This window comes from Bos indicus, chromosome 7 (genome assembly GCF_029378745.1).
Source record: "Bos indicus isolate NIAB-ARS_2022 breed Sahiwal x Tharparkar chromosome 7, NIAB-ARS_B.indTharparkar_mat_pri_1.0, whole genome shotgun sequence".
Classification (NCBI taxonomy): Eukaryota; Metazoa; Chordata; class Mammalia; order Artiodactyla; family Bovidae; genus Bos; species Bos indicus.
Genome location: NC_091766.1, coordinates 8,452,269 through 8,472,338, shown reverse-complemented (window position 1 = coordinate 8,472,338; position 20,070 = coordinate 8,452,269). Strand labels below are relative to the sequence as shown.

General features: G+C 41.0%; 2 protein-coding genes across 2 annotated transcripts; both read left to right on the top strand.

Moving 5' to 3' along the window:
- Window positions 1–6,926: 6,926 nt before the first annotated feature.
- LOC109560839 (olfactory receptor 7A17-like) lies at window positions 6,927–7,850 on the top strand. The gene has a single exon (XM_019963326.2). The coding sequence runs from the start codon at window positions 6,927–6,929 to the stop codon at window positions 7,848–7,850; it is 924 nt and encodes a 307-aa protein (XP_019818885.2).
- Window positions 7,851–13,327: 5,477 nt separating this feature from the next.
- Window positions 13,328–14,260, top strand: LOC109560838 (olfactory receptor 7A17-like). Its single transcript, XM_019963325.2, has one exon. It carries the CDS (start codon window positions 13,328–13,330, stop codon window positions 14,258–14,260), a length of 933 nt encoding a protein of 310 aa, XP_019818884.2.
- The last annotated feature ends 5,810 nt before the right edge of the window (window positions 14,261–20,070 follow it).

The window sequence follows — 20,070 nt, the reverse complement described above, 5'->3', positions numbered from 1 at the left end:
ACACAATCATACACACACATATACACATGTGGACACAACTGTTAATTCCTCTGTGTTAAAAGGAAACCTGAGAGTAATAGAAATGAAAACAATGAACATTTTGGGAGTTCACTGGTGATCAGATGGTTAAGAATCCGCCTTTCAATGCAGGGGACATGGTTTCCATCCCTAGTCAGGGAAGCAAGATCCCACATACCACGGGGCAACTAAACCCATGCACCACAACTGGAGCCCACAGGCTGCAACTAGAGAAACCTACAAGCAACAACTACTGAGATTGCTTGATCTCAAGTTCATGCACAGCAAATAGAGAAGCTTGCACACCACAGCAAAGAGCCTGTACACTGTAGAGACCCAAAAAAAAGGTTGAACATTAGAATTATCATGAAGCAGAAGAATGTAGAAATATAGACACAAAATTTTAAAGTACAATAGGTGACCTCAACTTGCATAATGCGTTCGTTTTCTACCATAATATCACAAGGCATCCTGGTCAGGCAATATTTACAATTACGTAATGCAGCCAAAGATGGAGAAGCTCTATACAGTCAGCAAAAACAAGACCAGGAGCTGACTGTGGCTCAGACCATCAACTCCTTATTGTCAAATTCAGACTGAAATTGAGGAAAGTAGGGAAACCCACTAGACCATTCAGGTATGACCTAAATCAAATCCCTTATGATTATACAGTAGAAGTGAGAAATAGATTTAAGGGCCTAGATCTGATAGATAGAGTGCCTGATGAGCTATGGAATGAGATTCATGACATTGTACAGAAGACAGGGATCAAGACCATCCCCATGGAAAAGAAATGCAAAAAAAAAAGCAAAATGGCTGTCTGGGTAGGCCTTACAAATAGCTGTGAAAAGAAGAGAAGTGAAAAGCAAAGGAGAAAAGAAAAGATATAAACATCTGAATGCAGAGTTCCAAAGAATAGCAAGAAGAGATAAGAAAGCCTTCCTAAGTGATCAATGCAAAGAAATAGAGGAAAACAACAGAATGGGAAAGACTAGAGATCTCTTCAAGAAAATCAGAGATACCAAAGGAACATTTCATGCAAAGATGGGCTCTATAAAGGACAGAAATGGTATGGACCTAACAGAAGCAGAAGATATTAAGAAGAGATGGCAAGAATACACAAAAGAACTGTACAAAAAAGATCTTCACGACCCAGATAATCACGATGGTGTAATCACTGACCTGGAGCCAGACATCCTGGAATGTGAAGCCAAGTGGGCCTTAGAAAGCATCACTAAGAACAAAGCTAGTGGAGGTGATGGAATACCAGTTGAGCTATTTCAAATCCTGAAAGATGATGCTGTGAAAGTGCTGCACTGAATATGCCAGCAAATTTGGAAAACTCAGCAGTGGCCACAGGACTGGAAAAGGTCAGTTTTTATTCCAATCCCAAAGAAAGGCAATGCCAGAGAATGCTCAAACTACCACACATTTGCACTCATCTCACACGCTAGTAAAGTAAGGCTTAAAATTCTGCAAGCCAGGCTTCATCAATATGTGAACCGTGAACTTCCTGATGTTCAAGCTGGTTTTAAAAAAGGCAGAGGAATCAGAGATCAAATTGCCAACATCCGTTGGATCATGGAAAAAGCAAGAGAGTTCCAGAAAAACATCTATTTCTGCTTTATTGACCATGCCAAAGAATTTGACTGTGTGGATCACAATAAACTGTGGAAAATTCTGAAAGAGATGGGAATACCAGACCACCTGACCTTCCTCTTGAGAAATCTGTATGCAGGTCAGGAAGCAACAGTTAGAACTGGACATGGAACAACAGACTGGTTCCAAATAGGAAAAGGAGTTCGTCAAAGCTGTATATTGTCACCCTGTTTACTTAACTTCTATGCAGAGTACATCATGAGAAACGCTGGACTGGAAGAAACACAAGCTGGAATCAAGATTGCCGGGAGAAATATCAATAACCTCAGATATGCAGATGACACCATCCTTATGGCAGAAAGTGAAGAGGAACTAAAAAGCCTCTTGATGAAAGTGCAAGTGGAGAGTGAAAAAGTTGGCTTAAAGCTCAACATTCAGAAAACGAAGATCATGGCATCCGGTCCCATCACTTCATGGGAAATAGATGGGGAAACAGTGTCAGACTTTATTTTTCTGGGCTCCAAAATCACTGCAGATGGTGACTGCAGCCATGAAATTAAAAGACGCTTACTCCTTGGAAGGAAAGTTATGACCAACCTAGATAGCGTATTCAAAAGCAGAGACATTACTTTGCCAACAAAGGTTCATCTAGTCAAGGCTATGGTTTTTCCTGTGGTCATGTATGGATGTGAGTTGGACTGTGAAGAAGGCTGAGCACCAAAGAATTGATGCTTTTGAACTGTGGTGTTGGAGAAGACTCTTGAGAGTCCCTTGAACTGCATGGAGATCCAACCAGTCCATTCTGAAGGAGATCAGCCCTGGGATTTCTTTGGAAGAAATTATGCTAAAGCTGAAACTCTAGTACTTTGGCCACCTCATGTGAAGAGTTGACTCATTGGAAAAGACTCTGATGCTGGGAGGGCTTGGGGGTAAGAGGAGAAGGGGACAACAGAGGATGAGATGGCTGGATGGCATCAATGACTCGATGGACATGAGTCTGGGTGAACTCCGGGAGTTGGTGATGGACAGGGGAGGCCTGGCATGCTGAGATTCATGGGGTCACAAAGAGTTGGACACGACTGAGCGAATGATCTGATCTGAATGAGGAGTTCACTGTATCAGCTAATGAAGTGGAAGGCCTTCAAATTGATTTAAATGATTTTTTTTTCCTATGTATGCTTTTCCACATAAAATGGCCTTATCCAGTCAGCTAGCTAATGAATAAATTGAGAAGTTTAAAATCAATTCTTGTAAACAAATTTTATTGAATAAATGTTTATATTAGATTCATGTTGCTGTTGTAAAATAATGCCAAATAAGTTGCTTAAAATAAGCAAATATATGGTTTTATAGTTCGGGTGTCAAAAGCTTTAAATGAGTCTTGCTGGTCTAATATCAAATGTTGGGGTGGCAGTACAAGATGGCAGCATAGAAAGATCCTAAACTCACCACAACCCATGGACACCCCAAATCTACAGCTGCATGTGGATAAATTTCCTCAGAAAACTAGCTGAATATCTGTGCTGCTGTGCTGTGCTTAGTCACTCCGTTGTGCCCAACTCTTTGTGACCCCCATGGACTGTAACCTACCAGGCTTCTCTGTCCATGGGGATGCTCCAGACAAGAATACTGAAGTTGGTTGCATGCCCTCCTCCAGGGGATCTTCTCAACACATGGTCAAACCAAGGTCTCCTGCATTCGAGGCAGATTCTTTACCATCTGAGCCACCAGAGAAGCCCATGAATACTGGAGTGGGTAGCCTATCCCTTTCCTAAGGGATCTTCCTGACCCTGAAATCAAACTGGTGTCCCCTGCATTGCAGGCAGATTCTTTACCAGCTGAGCTATCAGGGAAGCCCCAGCTGGACATCTGCTCCACAAAAAAGGATAATAGGACCACATCAACATGGCAGAAGAGACAGAGAAGTAGTCTCTTCAAAAACCCCACCCCCAGCATAGTAACCCACAAATGGGCTGGATTTCACATTTACAGGGATCTTTTCCTGGTGACTCAAGATGGTAAAGAGTCTGCCTGCAGTGCGGAAGACCCATGTTCAATACCTGGACTGGGAAGATCCCCTGGAGAAAGAAATGGCAACCCACTCCAGTATTCTTGCCTGGGAAATCCCATGGACAGAGGAGCCTGGCAGACTACAGTCCATGGGGTCACGAAGAGTTGGACATGGCTGAGTGACTTCACTTTTTCAAGACAATAAGTTTGTGAAGTACATTTTATGTGTCAACCCTTGGAACCTGCACCAGAAAGAAAAGTCACCAAAATATGTGACAATAGGGTTATTTCCAGAAGACCCCAAAGTCAGTGTGGAAGGGAAAACTTGGGATAAAGTGCTAGAAGTTTCAACTCGAGAAGGCAGAAGAGTTCGTGGAGAAGGATTAGTATAAACAGGATTCACCTGACTTCTAACTTGGTCTCTTGGGAACAGAAAATCATTACGAGAAACTTCTCTCTAGACCAGTTCACTGGGAGAAATCACGTGCTTAAGGATGGAATAACAAGAGGGAAATGTCCCCAATGACCAAATCTAGGCATCCATAAATATCTCACATGCTGCAGTCCTTCCGCTTCTGCCACCTCAGAGTAGAGGAGACATGCTCATTGCTTTTGGAGTCCTGCATCTGCAAAGGGGCTTTAGTTCCTCTTGTGTCTTGTCTGAGAACACAGCTTCAGACTCCATCATAAACCATCCTTAAGGAATTCAGACTTCCACACAAGATCTTCCTTTCAAAGAACCTAACTAGGTGGGTCTAAGGATTCACAAATACTTCAGGTAAGATTCAGAGAGAACGGAAGATGAAAAATTTTACCCAAGGTCACAAGAGATTCTCAGGAGACTAGTTCAGAGCCAAGACTTGGACATGTTTGTTTGTTGGTTGGCTAATTTATTTATAAGTACTTTATTAGTGGATTTTCAGGTGGCACAGTGGTAAAGAATCTGCCTGCCAGACTTTAATTATATTTCACTTAATTTTTTTATACTGCCATATGTAACCTAGTTTTGTTTCCAGCTCATTTTCAATTTTTTCCATATATGTGCACACATTTATGAAAACAAAAATGTGAACCAAGCAGAGGAGATTCTTGCTCATGTGGATATTATAATAGAGAAAACAGAACACAATAAAATAAATGCATGAATAACATAACATCCTCAGGGATAATTCATCTGAAGAATAGAGACAGATAGTTGCAGCATATGCAGTATATTACAGAGTATGAGCTAGGGAGAACTTTGCACAAGGTATAAGGAGCAGAACCTGGACTAGTGTCAAAAAGGAAGCCTACTGGATATGTCCAAAAGGAAAAAAAAAAATTACAGCCCAAGAGTAACAAAGAAGAATTACACAGAGAAAAATTAGAGAAAGGCCAACCTCATTCACTATTCGACCATATGAAAACTAGTGTGGTAAATAAATAGGAATAGGTACAGGATTAAAAACTAGATCAGGGACCTGACACTGATGACATGATGAAGCAAGTGGAGCAATAAAGGTCCAGTGGTCTGTGCTCCCTTGAATCCAAGGTACTTCAGCACCCAAACAGCTGCCTCTTCTCTCTGAAACCTGGCTCCTCAGTTGGGCTCTTTATTCGTATTGATTTTCCCTCATTAGTAGGAACTGCCCTTTTAAAAGTTTTCTTGCCTTTACTGCAGTGGACTCCAGACTTTTTGACTAAGTCCCAGAGTAAGATATGCATTTTACATCATGATCCTGGGGTGATCGCAAAGAATCAGACTCCACAACTGCACATGCACACTGGCATGTCTGTATAGACAAACATAGACAAACACACATATCCACACACAGACAGGTACCTACCCATGCATATGACTGAGCAAAGAGGGTCAGAAATGACTTTGTGTGTATCCTTACTGGTTATGATACACTCTGATACTTTTTGTGGGTTTCATTTATTATTTTCTATTTAATTTTTGCAAACCATAGTTCAAACCCCCAATGGGACCTAATCTGAGAACATGAAAACATTCCTCTTGCTTGTTCTCCATGCCTATTTTAGTATTCCCCTGCATCTTTTCTGTCTCTCATTGTCTTTTATTAGCAGCAATTTTTGTGAGGCCATATTCTTTCAAGTCTATGCAATATATATTGAATTAGTTACAGCTCCCCACTAAATCTGCTCGGAATGGGGTAGGGAAAAGGTGGTGAATGTGTATAACATTGCTGCATGTGTCAAGATTCTCACAGTCTAGCAGGGGAAAAAGACATGGGATTAAATAAAAGTTACAGAGAGAAGAATAGCCCGACCACAGTGCTGTGTGTGTGTGTGTGCATGTGTGAACTTGTGTACACCAAAATGTTCCCCTGAAAATACAGATGACAGAATGTCAACCAAATATGAAAACAAAAAGTGGATTGATTTTTGTGCTCAGGATTCCTTGGAGGTAAAATTAATAAGGTGCAAAGAACAACTTGTGAATTACAGACTCCCTGTGCCTTAGGGTCGGAGAGGGCAATGGCACCCCACTCCAGTACTCTTGCCTGGAGAATCCCAGAGACGGGGAAGCCTGGTGGGCTGCCGTCTATGGGGTTGCACAAAGTCGGACATGACTGAAGAGACTTAGCAGCAGCAGCAGCAGTACCTTAAGGTTGAGTAGCAGCAGGAAGGTCACTTCATTCCTTAGCATCCTCTGGCCCCCTCTCTCATCACCCTCCCTCTTGTATCTTCCCCTTGGGAAACTGGCTTCTTTGGAGCCTGAATATCTGAAACAGGTGTCTCCTTCAGGGCCTTTGCACCAGCCATTCCTTCTACCAGGCAGGCCTCTCTTCCTTGAGATCTCTGTTCAAATGTTACCTACTTTGCCAGCCTACCTGAACACCCAGTAAATAATAATACCTCAGCCTCTCTCCATTATGCCCCCTTTTCCTTCATTTTACCTGTCACCATTTAACATGTTATATGATTTTATATTTGCTAGCATTATTTCTCCATCATCCAATTATAGGAACTTTTGTCTCTCAGCACACTCTACCTCTTGCCTTGAAGCTGGTAAGTTCTCAATTTATGAGTCCCAAAGGATTGACAAAAATCTCATTAAAAGTATGCAATACCTGAACTCTTGGGGAAATGGCTGCAAAAGAACAGGAATTTGTAATCAGAGATGGAACAGGGAATGCCCTGAAGGGGAAAGATTTCACACCAAAATTATAGGCATTGATTTCATGACTGCAAAATATAAATTGTATCATTTGACTATGCCAGTAATGCTCATTTTTGTGAAAAGTGGTCATATCATTTTGGGGGATTTAATTCCAGGTCATTCCCTCCACCACATGGAGCCAGAGAATAATACACATATTTCAGAATTTCTTCTTCTTGGACTATCAAATGAACCAGAACTTCAGCCCCTCATATTTGGGCTTTTCCTCACCATGTACCTGATCACTGTGTTTGGAAACCTGCTCATCTTCCTGGCCGTCAGCTCAGACTCCCACCTCCACACCCCCATGTACTTCTTCCTCTCCAACCTGTCCTTTGTAGACATCTGCTTCATCTCTACCACCATCCCAAAGATGATGTGGAATATCCAGATGCAGAGCAAAGTTATCACCTATGAAGGCTGCATCAACCAGATATACTTTTTACTACTCTTTGCAGGGTTGGATGACTTCCTCCTGACTGTGATGGCCTATGACCGGTTTGTGGCCATCTGCCACCCCCTGCACTACACAGTCATCATGAACTCCCGGCTCTGTGGACTGCTGGTTCTAGTGTCATGGATGATGAGTGCCCTGAATTCCTTGATACAAATCTTAATGATGTTGCGACTGTCCTTCTGTAGAGTCCCGGAGATCCCCAACTTTTTCTGTGAACTCAATCAGGTAGTCCGAAGTGCCTGTTCTGGCACTTTTCTTAATGATGTGATGGTGTATGTTGCAGCTGGGCTGCTGAGTGGTGGTCCTTTCATTGGTATTCTTTACTCTTACTCTAAGATAGTTTCCTCCATACGAGGAATCTCATCAGCTCAGGGGAAGCACAGAGCATTTTCCACCTGTGCATCTCACCTCTTAGTTGTCTCCTTATTTTATTGTACAATCCTAGGAGTGTACCTTAACCCTGCTGATGCACACAACTCACACTCAAGTGCAATAGCCTCAGTGATGTACACTGTGGTCACCCCAATGCTGAACCCCTTCATCTACAGTCTTCGGAATAAAGACATAAAAGAGGCTCTGAAAAGATTCATTGAGCAATAAAAGGACAAACTCTTCTGCAGCTAATAAGTGGATCCAGAAATTGCCATTCTTCCATTAGACTGTGAATATATAATTTGTCTTTTCTATTGCTTCCTTAATTTTACATTTTTTGACTTCAACTTCTGTTTATATGTAAATAATTCAGTTTATTAAGCTTTCCCATTTATTTCATTTTCCTGCTTTCACATATTTTCTTCCAAACTTATATCAGAAATATGTGCAAATTCCCTTTTATTTCTTGAGTCTATGTGAATTTCTTAAGAATAGTATCTTTTCAAGTGACACATATCATTTCAAGTTTTTTTTTCTTTTATTTTACTAAAAGAATAGTTAGAAGTTGTATTACTCATATTGAATAAGCTCTACTTGGCACCTTCACTATGTAATTTAAGTAACTCACTTTATCAGGTCTTTTCTTCTATCTCATACAGAAAAATGACTGAGAACCACTGACCTAGAGCAAGAGAACTAGAAAATTCTCATGTTCTAATCACCACACACACTTTACTCACTTAATAGCTTTGCTTTTTTTTAAAATTTAATTTATTTATTTTAATTGGAGGCAATTACAATATTGTAGTGGTTTTTGCCATACACTGACATGAATCAGCTATGCGTGTACCTGTGTTCCCCATCCTGAACCCCCCTCCCACCTCCCTCCCCATCCCATCCCTCTGGGTCATCCCAGTACACCAGCCCTGAGCACCCTGTCTCATGCATTGAACCTGGACTGGTGATCTATTTCACATATGATAATATACATGTCTCACTGCTATTCTCTCAAATCATCCCACCCTTGCCTTCTTCCACAGAGTCCAAAAGTCTGTTCTTCACATCTGTGTCTCTTTTGCTGTCTCGCATTCAGGGTTATCATTACCATCTTTCTAAATTCCGTATATATGCGTTAGTATACTGTATTGGTGTTTTTCTTTATGGCTTACTTCACTCTGTATAACAGGCTCCAGTTTCATCTACCTCATTAGAACTGATTCAAATGTATTCTTTTTAATGGCTGAGAAATATTCCATTGTGTATATGTACCACAGCTTTCTTATCCATTCATCTGCTGATGGACATCTAGGTTGCGTACATGTCCTGACTATTATAAACAGTGCTGTGATGAACTTTGGGGTACACATGTCTCTTTCCCTTCGGGTTTCCTCAGTGTGTATGCTCAGCAGTGGGATTGCTGGGTCATAAGGCAGTTCTATTTCCAGTTTTTTAAGGAATCTCCACACTGTTCTCCAGAGTGGCTGTACTAGTTTGCATTCCCATCAACAGTGTAAGAGGGTTCCTTTTTCTCCAAACCCTCTCCAGCATATATTGTTTGTAGATTTTTGGATAGAAGCCATTCTGACCAGTGTGAGATGATACCTCATAGTGGTTTTGATTTGCATTTCCCTGATAATCAGTTTAATCACCTCACTCTTCTGAACCACAATTTTTCAAATTTAGAATGAAGCTTATAATTGTATATCCTCATAAGATGTTCTGTTGCAAAGTAACAAATGAGACAACAGATATAAGATGCTAAGCTCAGTCCATGGTGCATTAAAAGATCCATGTGGATCTCTTATCATTACCAAGTATTTTTATGATTAAAAGACTGAACCCAGCTTTTCACTTGTGTTAAACCTGAAAACACCTCATTGATGTGTCAAAAGTGTTTTGAAGTCAGGGATTATTTTACCTATGGTTTCAGAGCAAAGGAACACAGCTCTATCCCTTATTGAAGAGGAAATAATAATTTTCTGGAGATATCAGGAGCTGCATTCCCATCACAAAATAGTGCTTTTGAAACCCAAGGAACCTAGTCCAGACAGGTTCCTCAGACTTAGATTTGGAGGACACTTTGACTCAGGGTTGCAAAACGTGTCACTGTTAGAACTCTGGGATACAGGATTGTTCATGGAGTAGTAATAAGAATTTGGATAGACTTGACTTCTAACGTGGTCTCCTGGGAATGACCAATCAGCTGAAAAAATTCCATTCTGTCCAGACTAGTTCCCCTGAGGAAATGATGTGTTTGAAGATTGAGGTAATAGTGGAAAATGTGCTGAACACGTATAATGAGCAGATAAAGCAAATACACAGAGCTATAAATATCTCCACTGCTGCAGTGTCTGAGCAGCTCCACCTTGAGCTGAACAGGGCATGGTTTTGCATTTGGATTCTTAAGTATGGTTCAGAGACCCACGCTTCACTCTTTCCTTCTTTCCTGTCTGGATTCAGAGCTTCAGTCTCCACCATCAACCCTTCAGGAGGAATTTGGACTTCCATACAGAGACCTCCTCTCAGACTTCCTATCTGGGTGAGTCTGAAAGCCCAGCAGGAGAAAGTCAGAGAGGATGAAACCCAAAAACATTTACCTGAGGTCACCTGAAAGACCAAACTGCTGGTCCAGAGACAAGGTTGTCTTAATAATCCGTAATCAATTTGTTTCATATGTAAAAAAGACAAGTGCCTATTGCATTCAGCAACTCAAGAATTGTTGATAATTATGTGATGGGAATGAAAACCTAGTTAGGGGAGACTCAAGAAGAAATGGCAGGCACAGTGGTGTCAGTAAAATTCGAACATTTCCAAGGAGATTTGCAGTTTAAGAGAGTAGGGAAACATACTATTTGGTCAAGAGTGGCTTGCAGTGAAGTGATGACATCTTATGTATTTATTTTTGATTTTTGAGATGGGGTATATTTGAGCATGTTCTATATTCATAAGGAAGATACAGATCAATGGAATAGCTACTACCCAGAAGCTTACAGTTCTTAAGACACATTTCATAGAATCTTTTCTCACATTGAGTATTCACTTGAAAAAAAATGTATTTAGTATACAGAGTCACATTATGCTAAAAGGCTTAATTTTGCATTAGGTTCATTACCTGGGAGGCTGGATATATTTGGGGGGTGATTAATCATTTGCTTCTCTATTACATATTATCTATACACATTGTTTCATATACTGGCATTCGAGTGTTATTGTTCCTTTCTTTTTTGCTCTATCATTTCCTCTGTAATTTTATTCATACCTCTATGAAGGCAACAGAATGTATAAAGCAGGTGAGGTATCTGATGATTTGGATCTACCATTTTAATGGAGAAATATTTCAGAATAAAATAATGCATATATTGCAAAGTGTCATCAGATACAAATCACATGAAGGAAGGGATAGGTTCTGTGGTGTTTATAGGATTTTGTAGGGTATATTATGAGGAGTTTATCACAGGTGGGACAAGTCTCAGAAACAGAAGTAGAGTGTGACCAAGGGGTTTTCCACCCCCCCCCCCCAAAAAATCAAAGCGCAGGATTAAAAAAGAAAAATGCCACTTAAGAAAAATGATAGGGGGCTTACATACTGGCTCAGTAGTGAAGAATCCACCTGCCAATGTAGGAGACATGGTCCAATCCCTGATCCAGGAAGATCCCACATGCTGTGGAGCAACTAGGTCTGTGCACCACAACTATTGAGACCGTGATCTAGAGCCCAGGAGGTGCAACTACTCAAGCCCACACACCCTAGAGCCTGGACTCTGCAACGGGAAGTCACAGCAATGAGAAAGCTGCACCACAACTAGAGAGCAGCCCCTGCTCGTTGCATCTAGAGCAAAGTCCACACAGCAATGTAGACCCAACACAACCAAAATTAAATAAAAAGAAGTGTTGATATATGGCAAAACCAATACAATATTGTAAAGTTAAAAAAATAAAATAAAATTTATAAAAAAGAAAAATAGAAAAAAGCAGAAAAATAAATAAATAAAATAAAAAGAAAGAAAAGCAATAGAAGGGAAAGTCTCATTCACTACAGGACCATATGAAAATAAGTGTGGACAAATACACAGGAATAAATATGGAATAAAGAATTGACCGAGGGCCTGATGTGGATGCTGTAGTGAGGCACTGGAGGAATAGAAGTACAGTCAGTGTGTGGGCCCTTGAGTCTGAGGTCACTTCAGCCCACACTGCCGTCTGGTCCTTCTGCAACCTGCTCTTGCCTTGGCCTCTGTTTATACTGTTCCTCCCTTGGCAGGGACTGGGCTCTTATAAATGTCTTCTTGCATTTATTGAAGTGTATAAGAAACTTTTTTGACTCTGTCCCAGCTAAGATATGCCTTTTACATGTGATCCAACCATACCTGCATGCACGGGCATGAGCATACACAAACACAGGCATCTGAACAAAGAGAATCAGAAAAATCCTACTGTATATGATGCAGTCTGACATTTTAATTTTGCATTTTTTTCTACCCTATTTTATTCTTACAAACTACATAGTCTGAACCTCTAATAGGTGTGAATCTCAGAATATGGGAAATGTTTCTCCAGCATATCTTTTAAAGCTCTGTTAATGTTTCCCTGGTCCTTTTTGGCGATTTCTATGAGAACATGTCTTTTTCATTCCTTCATGCAGTATGTATTTATTCAGGTACTGCTCACAACTAAACAAAATCTAAGGGGTTGAAGAGTATGGCACTTACAGTCTAGCAGAGAATAACAGATGCAGAATTAATTAAAACCTCATAATGATAACCCTGTAGCTAAATGACTGTAAGTGAAATTCTCTGTTTTCTGTGCACATGTTTTAAAAAGAGAAGAATTCATGAAAGAGATGATCTGAAAAAGAAGATGGTGTTTTGGAGATAGGGAGGGGTGAAAATTCCAAATGGAGTTGTTGATTCCCTAAGGAGGTGCATATCAGCTCTGAGTCTTGAGCCTGTGGCATCAAGTGAAGCTGTGACTCAAGCTGAATATTCATGAGATTGATGTGAGTGAAGGCAGCACAAGGCTGAAGTGGTGGTTAGTCACGGAGAGTCAGGGTAGGATTTGAAGCTGTGGAATTTGGGGCTCGTTTCACAGTGGGGAGTCACAGGGAGAGAAGGAAGTCAGGGAGTTGGTTGTTTTGAAACACAGCTGTTCCCTCTGACTAGCACACACTTCTACCCAGAGAGACTCATGTCTCCTTCTTTCTCTTTCTTGAAGTCTCTGATCAAATGTTTTCCAGGCTACCTGAATACCCAGTAAAAAAAAATAATACCCTCATCAACTCTCTTCTTTACATTTGATCTATTTTCCTTTACAGCACTTGTCAACATATGATCATTTGTAAGAGTTTTTAAATTTTTTCCTTATATTTTTTCTCCACCATTGAATTACATGATCTGTTGTCTCTCAGCACCCTCTCCTCTTTCTCCAGAATTCAGTAGGTCTTAAATTTGTATTCCCTCAAATGCATGACAAAATCCCTCATTACGAATGTAGAATACTTGACTACTGGGGGGAAAAGCTGACTGTAAGATAGGCTTTCCTATTTGGAGATGGCACAGGAGATTGGCTTGAAGGGGAAATTTCTGTACAAAGTCATGTATATTTTTTGAATGCAAAATATAAATGTTAGAGTTCACCTATGTTTACAATGCCAATTTTTGAAAAACTAGTCATGCTATTTTTTGTTTCCAGGAAGTCATTTGCATCACATGGAACCCAGGAATGAGACACCAATTTCAGAATTTATTCTCCTGGGATTATCAAATGAACTAGAACTGCAGCTCCTCATATTTGGACTTTTCCTCTCCATGTACCTGATCACTGTGATTGGAAACCTGCTCATCATCCTGGCTGTCAGCTCAGACTCCCACCTCCACACCCCCATGTACTTCTTCCTCTCCAAGCTGTCCTTTGTAGACATCTGCTTAATCTCCACCACCATCCCAAAGATGTTGAAGAACATAAGGACACAGAATAAAGTAATAACCTATGAAGGCTGCATCATCCAGATGCATTTTTTCATACTTTTTGCGATGTTGGATGCATTCCTCTTGACTGTGATGGCCTATGACCGCTTTGTGGCCATCTGGCACCCATTCCACTACACAGTCATCATGAAATCCCAGGTCTGTGGACTGCTGGTTCTGCTCTCCTGGATCATGAGTGCTCTGAATTCCTTGATACAAAGCATAATGGTGTTGTGGCTGGCCTTCTGTACAGACTTGGAAATCCCCCACTTTTTCTGTGAAGTTAATCAAGTGGTTCAACTTGCTTGTTCTGACACTTTTCTTAATGACATGTTGATGTATTTTGCAACTGGGGTGTATGGTGGCATTTCCCTCACTGGAATTCTTTACTCATATTCTAAGATAGTTTCCTCTATACTAGGAATTTCATCTGCTCGGGAGAAGTATAAAGCATTTTCCACCTGTGCCTCTCACCTCTCAGTTGTCTCTTTACTCTTTTGTACAGTCCTGGGAGTATATCTTAGCTCTGCTGCTACTCACAGCTCACAATCAAGTGCTGTTTCCTTGGTGATGTACACTGTGGTCACACCCATGCTGAACCCCTTCATCTACAGTCAGAGGAATAAAGACATAAAGAGGGCTCTGAAAAGGATCATTGGGATGGCAGCTATATAAGGACCAGTTTTATCGGGGCTGAAGAAATGCCTGTGATTTTAGGGCTCAAAACTTCAGAACCCAATTCTTTAATCAGGTTGCTGAAGTAGAACTTGATCTTTCTATTTCCCCAAATTTCCATTTCTTTGAATTCAAGGCCTCTACATTATATTACCAAATGAAATTATATACTGGGGAATTGTACCAACTTCTATTGTGCTCGCCATGAGTGTGTAGTCAGCTGTAAATCTCTCTATATAAGCCTCTGAATGCAGAGTTCCAAAGAATAGAAAGAGATAAGAAAGCCTTCTTCAGCAATCAATGCAAGAAATAGAGGAAAACAACAGAATGTGAAAGACTAGATATCTCTTCAAGAAAATTAGAGATACCAAGGGAACATTTCATGCAAAGATGGGCTCGATAAAGGACAGAAATTCTATGGACCTAACAGAAGCAGAAGATACTAAGAAGAGGCGGCAAAAATACACAGAAGAACTGTACAAAAATATCTTCATGACCTAGATAATCACGATGGTGTGATCACTGACCTAGAGCCAGACATCCTGGAATGTGAAGTCAAGTGGGCCTTTGAAAGCATCACTACGAACAAAGCTAGTGGAGGTGATGGAATTCCAGTTGAGCTATTTGAAATCCTGAAAGATGATGATAGCAGGAAGTGTTGCACTCAATATGCCAGCAAATTTGGAAAACTCAGCAGTGGCCACAGGACTGGAAAAGGTCCATTTTCATTCCAGTCCCAAAGAAAGGCAATGCCACAGAATGCTCAAACTACTGCACAATTGCACTCATATCACATGCTAGTAAAGTAATGCTCAAAATTCTCCAAACCAGCCTTCAGCAATACGTGAACCTTGAACTTCCTGATGTTCAAGCTGGTTTTAGAAAAGGCAGAGGAACCAGAGATCAAATTGCCAACATCCGCTGGATCATGGAAAAAGCAAGAGTTCCAGAAAAACATCTATTTCTGCTTTATTGACTATGCCAAAGCCTTGGACTGTGTGGATCACAATAAACTGTGGAAAATTCTGAAAGAGATGGGAATACCAGACCACCTGACCTGCCTCTTGAGAAATCTGTATGCAGGTCAGGAAGCAACAGTTAGAACTGGACATGGAACAACAGACTGGTTCCAAATAGGAAAAGGAGTACATCAAAGCTATATATTGTCACCCTGCTTATTTAACTTCTATGCAGAGTACATCATGAGAAATGCTGGACTAGAGGAAGCACAAGCTGGAAACAAGATTTCCAACAGAAATATCAATAACCTCAGATATGCAGATAACACCACCCTTATGGCAGAAACTGAAGAGGAACTAAAAAGCCTCTTGATGAAAGTGAAAGAGGAGAGTGAAAAAGTTGTTTTAAAGCTCAACATTCAGAAAACGAAGATCATGGCATCTGGTCCCATCACTTCATGGGAAATAGATGGGGAAACAGTGAAAATAGTGTCAGACTTTATCTTGGAGGGCTCCAAAATCCCTGCAGATGGTGATTGCAGCCATGAAATTAAAAGACGCTTACTTCTTGGAAGGAAAGTTTTGACCAATCTAGATAGCATATTCAAAAGCAGAGACATTACTTTGCCAACAAAGGTCCGTCTAGTCAAGGCTATGGTTTTCCCTTGGTCATGTATGGATGTGAGAGTTGGACTGTGAAGAAGGCTGAGTGCCGAAGAATTGATGCTTTTGAACTGTGGTGTTGGAGAAGACTCTTGAGAGTCCCTTGGACTGCAAGGACATCCAACCAGTCCATTCTGAAGGAGATCAGCCTTGGGATTTCTTTGGAAGGAATAATGCTAAAGCTGAAACTCCAGTACTTTGGCCACCTCATGCAAAGAGTTGATTCATTGGAAAAGACCCTGATGCTGGGAGGGATTGGGGGCAGGAGGAGAAGGGGACGACGGAGGATGAGATGGCTGGATGGCATCACTGGCTCGATGGACGTGAGTCTGAGTGAACTCCGGGAGTTGGTGATAGACAGGGAGGCCTGGCGTGCTGCGATTCATGGGGTCACAAAGAGTTGGACAGGACTGAGTGACTGAACTGAACTGAATTGAAGTGATGTTGAGGAAGGATGCCATGCTGTTTTGTCTTGAATCGGTTTATGGTTATTTCTGTATCTATGCTGATCTATTTACAGAAAAAAAAAATGAGTTTTTCATGCGAATTACTTGTATTTAATTTCAGCATTTCTTTATCCATAAATGATGTTTGACTTCCTTCCCAGTTAGCAGACAACTCTCGAGGAGGAGCTAAGATGGCAGAGGAGTAGGACAGGGAGAACACTTTCTCCCCCACAAATTCATCAAAAGAATATTTAAACGCTGAGTAAATTGCACAAAACAACTTCTGAATGCCGACAGAGGACATCAGGCACCCAGAAAAGCAAACCAAGTCTTTGAAAGGAGGTAGGAAAAAATATAAAAGACAAAAAAAGAGACAAAAGAGGGAGGGACAGAGTTCCGTCCTGGGAAGGGAGTCTTAAAAAGAGAGAAGTTTCCAAACACCAGGAAACCCTCTCACTGCTGAATCTGTGCCACACCTTGGAAGCACAGAGGGCAACATAACAGGGAGGAAAAATAAATAAACAATTAAAACCCGCAGATTGCGAGCCCTACGGTAACTCCCCCAGAGGAGAAGCAGTGCAGACGCCTGCACATGCCACTAGCAAGCGGGGGCTGGGCAGGGAGGCGTGGCACGGGCTGCATCGCATAGAGTAAGGAACTGGCCTGAATACCCTGAGCGCTATCTGAGCGAAATAATTTGGGCTAGCAAACCAGACTGTGGGATATCTACCACGCGAAAAGCCAGCCCTAACCTAAGACACTGCCAGGCCCATGCAGGGAACAAAGGACTGAACAGAGATAGCCGGCTACAGACCATCCCCCTATGATGACAGGCAGCCAGAGCCGGAAGGGGGCAATCGCAGCCCCAGAGAAACATTATCTATAAAACTGTAAGCAGGCTCCATTGCTAACTAAAACTTCTTGGGGGTCTGGATGGTCAACATCTGCCTGAGAAGGTGCACCAGTTGTACACCTAGATAACCAAGTGGTGGGGATGCGATAAGTCACAGCAATCACGCTTGCCAAACACCTCATCACCTGAGCTGCTCGGACCTGGGAAGGGCACAAAACACAGGCCCAACCGAGTCTGTGCCTCTGAGGACTACCTGAGTGCCAGAACCTGAGCGGCTTGGACCTGGGAGGTGCAGGCAGCCCAAGGCCAGCCACAGAATGTTCCCGGTGGAGCAACCTAGAGCCTGAGCAGTGTTGGCAGGGAGGCTACACGTGCCGTGAATGGGGGCAGACCCAGTGTGGCTGAGGCACTGCAAGCACATGCCAGTGTTATTTGTTTGCAGCATCACTCCCTCCCTCCCTCCCCACAGCGCGACTGAACAAGTGAGCCTAAAAATAAATAAATAAATAAAGTGTCCTCCATCGTCCCCTTTGTGTCAGGGCGGAAACCAGACACTGAAGAGACCAGCAAACAGAAGAAGCTATAACAGAGGCAACTGCCTTGGAAGCTACAGGCAATAGATTAAAACCCTGTGGTTACTACCAACTACATAGGAAGGGGCCTATAGATCTTGAGAAATATAAGTCGGACCAAGGAACTAGCCAAAAATGAACTGAACCCACAATACTCACAACAAAACCTGAGAAACTCCTAGATATAATTTTACTATTTTTACGATCATTCTTTCTTTTTTTTTTTTTTTTAATTTTTAAAAAAAAATTTACATCCTCTATTATTCCTTTAATTTTCACTTTTATAACCTATTACTTTGCAAAAAAAAAAAAAAGACCCTATTTTTTTAAAGCAAACTTCATATATACATTTTTAATAATTTTTTTGACCTTGTTTTTTTTTTCTTCTTTTCTTTAACATTGTATTTTTGAAATTCCAAACTCTAGATTTTTAATTTTAGCTTTTTGGTATTTGTTATCAGTTTTGTACCTATAGTTTTTTAATAATTTCTGTGACTTTTTTTTTCTGTTTCTTTCTCTTCTTCTTTTATATAACATTGTATATCTTTTTTTCTCTCTCTCTCTTTTTTTTTCTTTGTTTACTTTTTTTTTCAATTTTAATTTAAAAAAATTATACATGTGTTCCCCATCCTGACCCCTCCTCCCTCCTCCCTCCCCATACCATCCCTGTGGGTCGTCCCAGTGCACCAGCCCTGAAATTCCAAACTCTACCCTAGATTTTTAATTTATGCTTTTTGGTATTTGTTATCAATTTTGTACCTGTATTTTCTTTATAATTTTTGTGACTTTTTGTTTTTGTTTGTTTGTTTTTCTCTCTTTCTTTTTCTTCTTCTTTTTTTATTGAAGTTCCAAATGCTACTCTAGATTTTTAACTTTTGCTTTTTGGTATTAGTTATCAATTTTGTACCTATATTTTCTTTATAATTTTCGCGACCTTGTTTGTTTTTGTTTGTTCGTTTTTTCTCTCTTTCTTTTCCTTCTTCTTTTCTTTAACATCGTATTTTTGAAATTCCAAACTCTACTTTAGATGTTTAATTTTTGCTTTTATGTATTTGTTACCAATTCTGTGCCTTTAAGAACCCAATCTTCAGGACCCATTTTTCACTAGGGAGCGAGATTACTGTCTTGACTGCTCTCTCTCCCTTTGGTCTCTCCTTTTTCTCCACCAGGTCACCTGTGTCTCCTCCCTAACCCCTCTCTACTCTACCCAACTCTGTGAATATCTGTGTGTTCCAGCGGTGGAGAACACTTAGGGAACTGATTACTGGCTGGATCTGTTTCCCTCCTTTTCATTCCCCCCTTTTATCCTCCTGGCCACCTCTGTCTCCTTCCTCCTTCTTCTCTTCTCTGTATAACTCTCTAAACATCTCTGAGTGGTCCAGTTGTGGAGTGCACATAAGGAAGTGATTACTGGCTAGCCCACTCTCTCCACTATTGATTCCACCTCATCTCATTCGGGTCACTTCTAACTCCCTCCTCCCTCTTCTCTTCTCCATGTAATGGTGTGAACCTCTCTGGGTGACCCTCACAGTAGAGAAACTTTTCATCTTTAACGTAGATGTTTTATCAATGGTGCTGTAAAGAAGGAGAAGTTATGAAACTACTGTAAAAATAAGACCGATAACAGGAAGCAGGAGACTTAAGTCGAAACCCTGACTCCAGGGAACTCCTGATTCCAAGGAACATTAATTGACAGGAGCTCATCAAACGCCTCCATACCCACACTAAAACCAAGCACCACACAAGGGCAAACAAGTTCTAGGGCAAGACATACCAAGCAAATTCTCCAGCAAAAAAGGAACACAGCCCAGAGCTCCAAGATACAGGCTGCCCAAAGTCACCTCAAAACCATAGACATCTCATAACTCATTACTGGACACTTCATTGCACTCCAGAGAGAAGAAATCCAGCTCCACCTACCAGAACACTGACACAAGCTTCGCTAACCAGGAAACCTTGACAAGCCGCCTGTAAAACCCACACACAGCAAGGAAATGCCACAATAAAGAGAACTCCACAAACTGCCATAATACAAAAAGGACACCCCAAACTCAGCAATTTAAACAAGATGAAGAGACAGAGGTATAGCCAGCAGATAAAGGAACAGGATAAATGCCCACCAAACCAAACAAAAGAGGAAGAGACAGGGGATCTACGTGATAAAGAATTCCAAATCATGATAGTGAAATTGATCCAAAATCTTGAAATCAAAGTGGAATCACAGATAAATAGCCTAGAGACAAGGATTGGAAGATGCAAGAAAGGTTTAACAAGGACCTAGTAGAAATAAAAAAGAGTCAATATATAATGAATAATG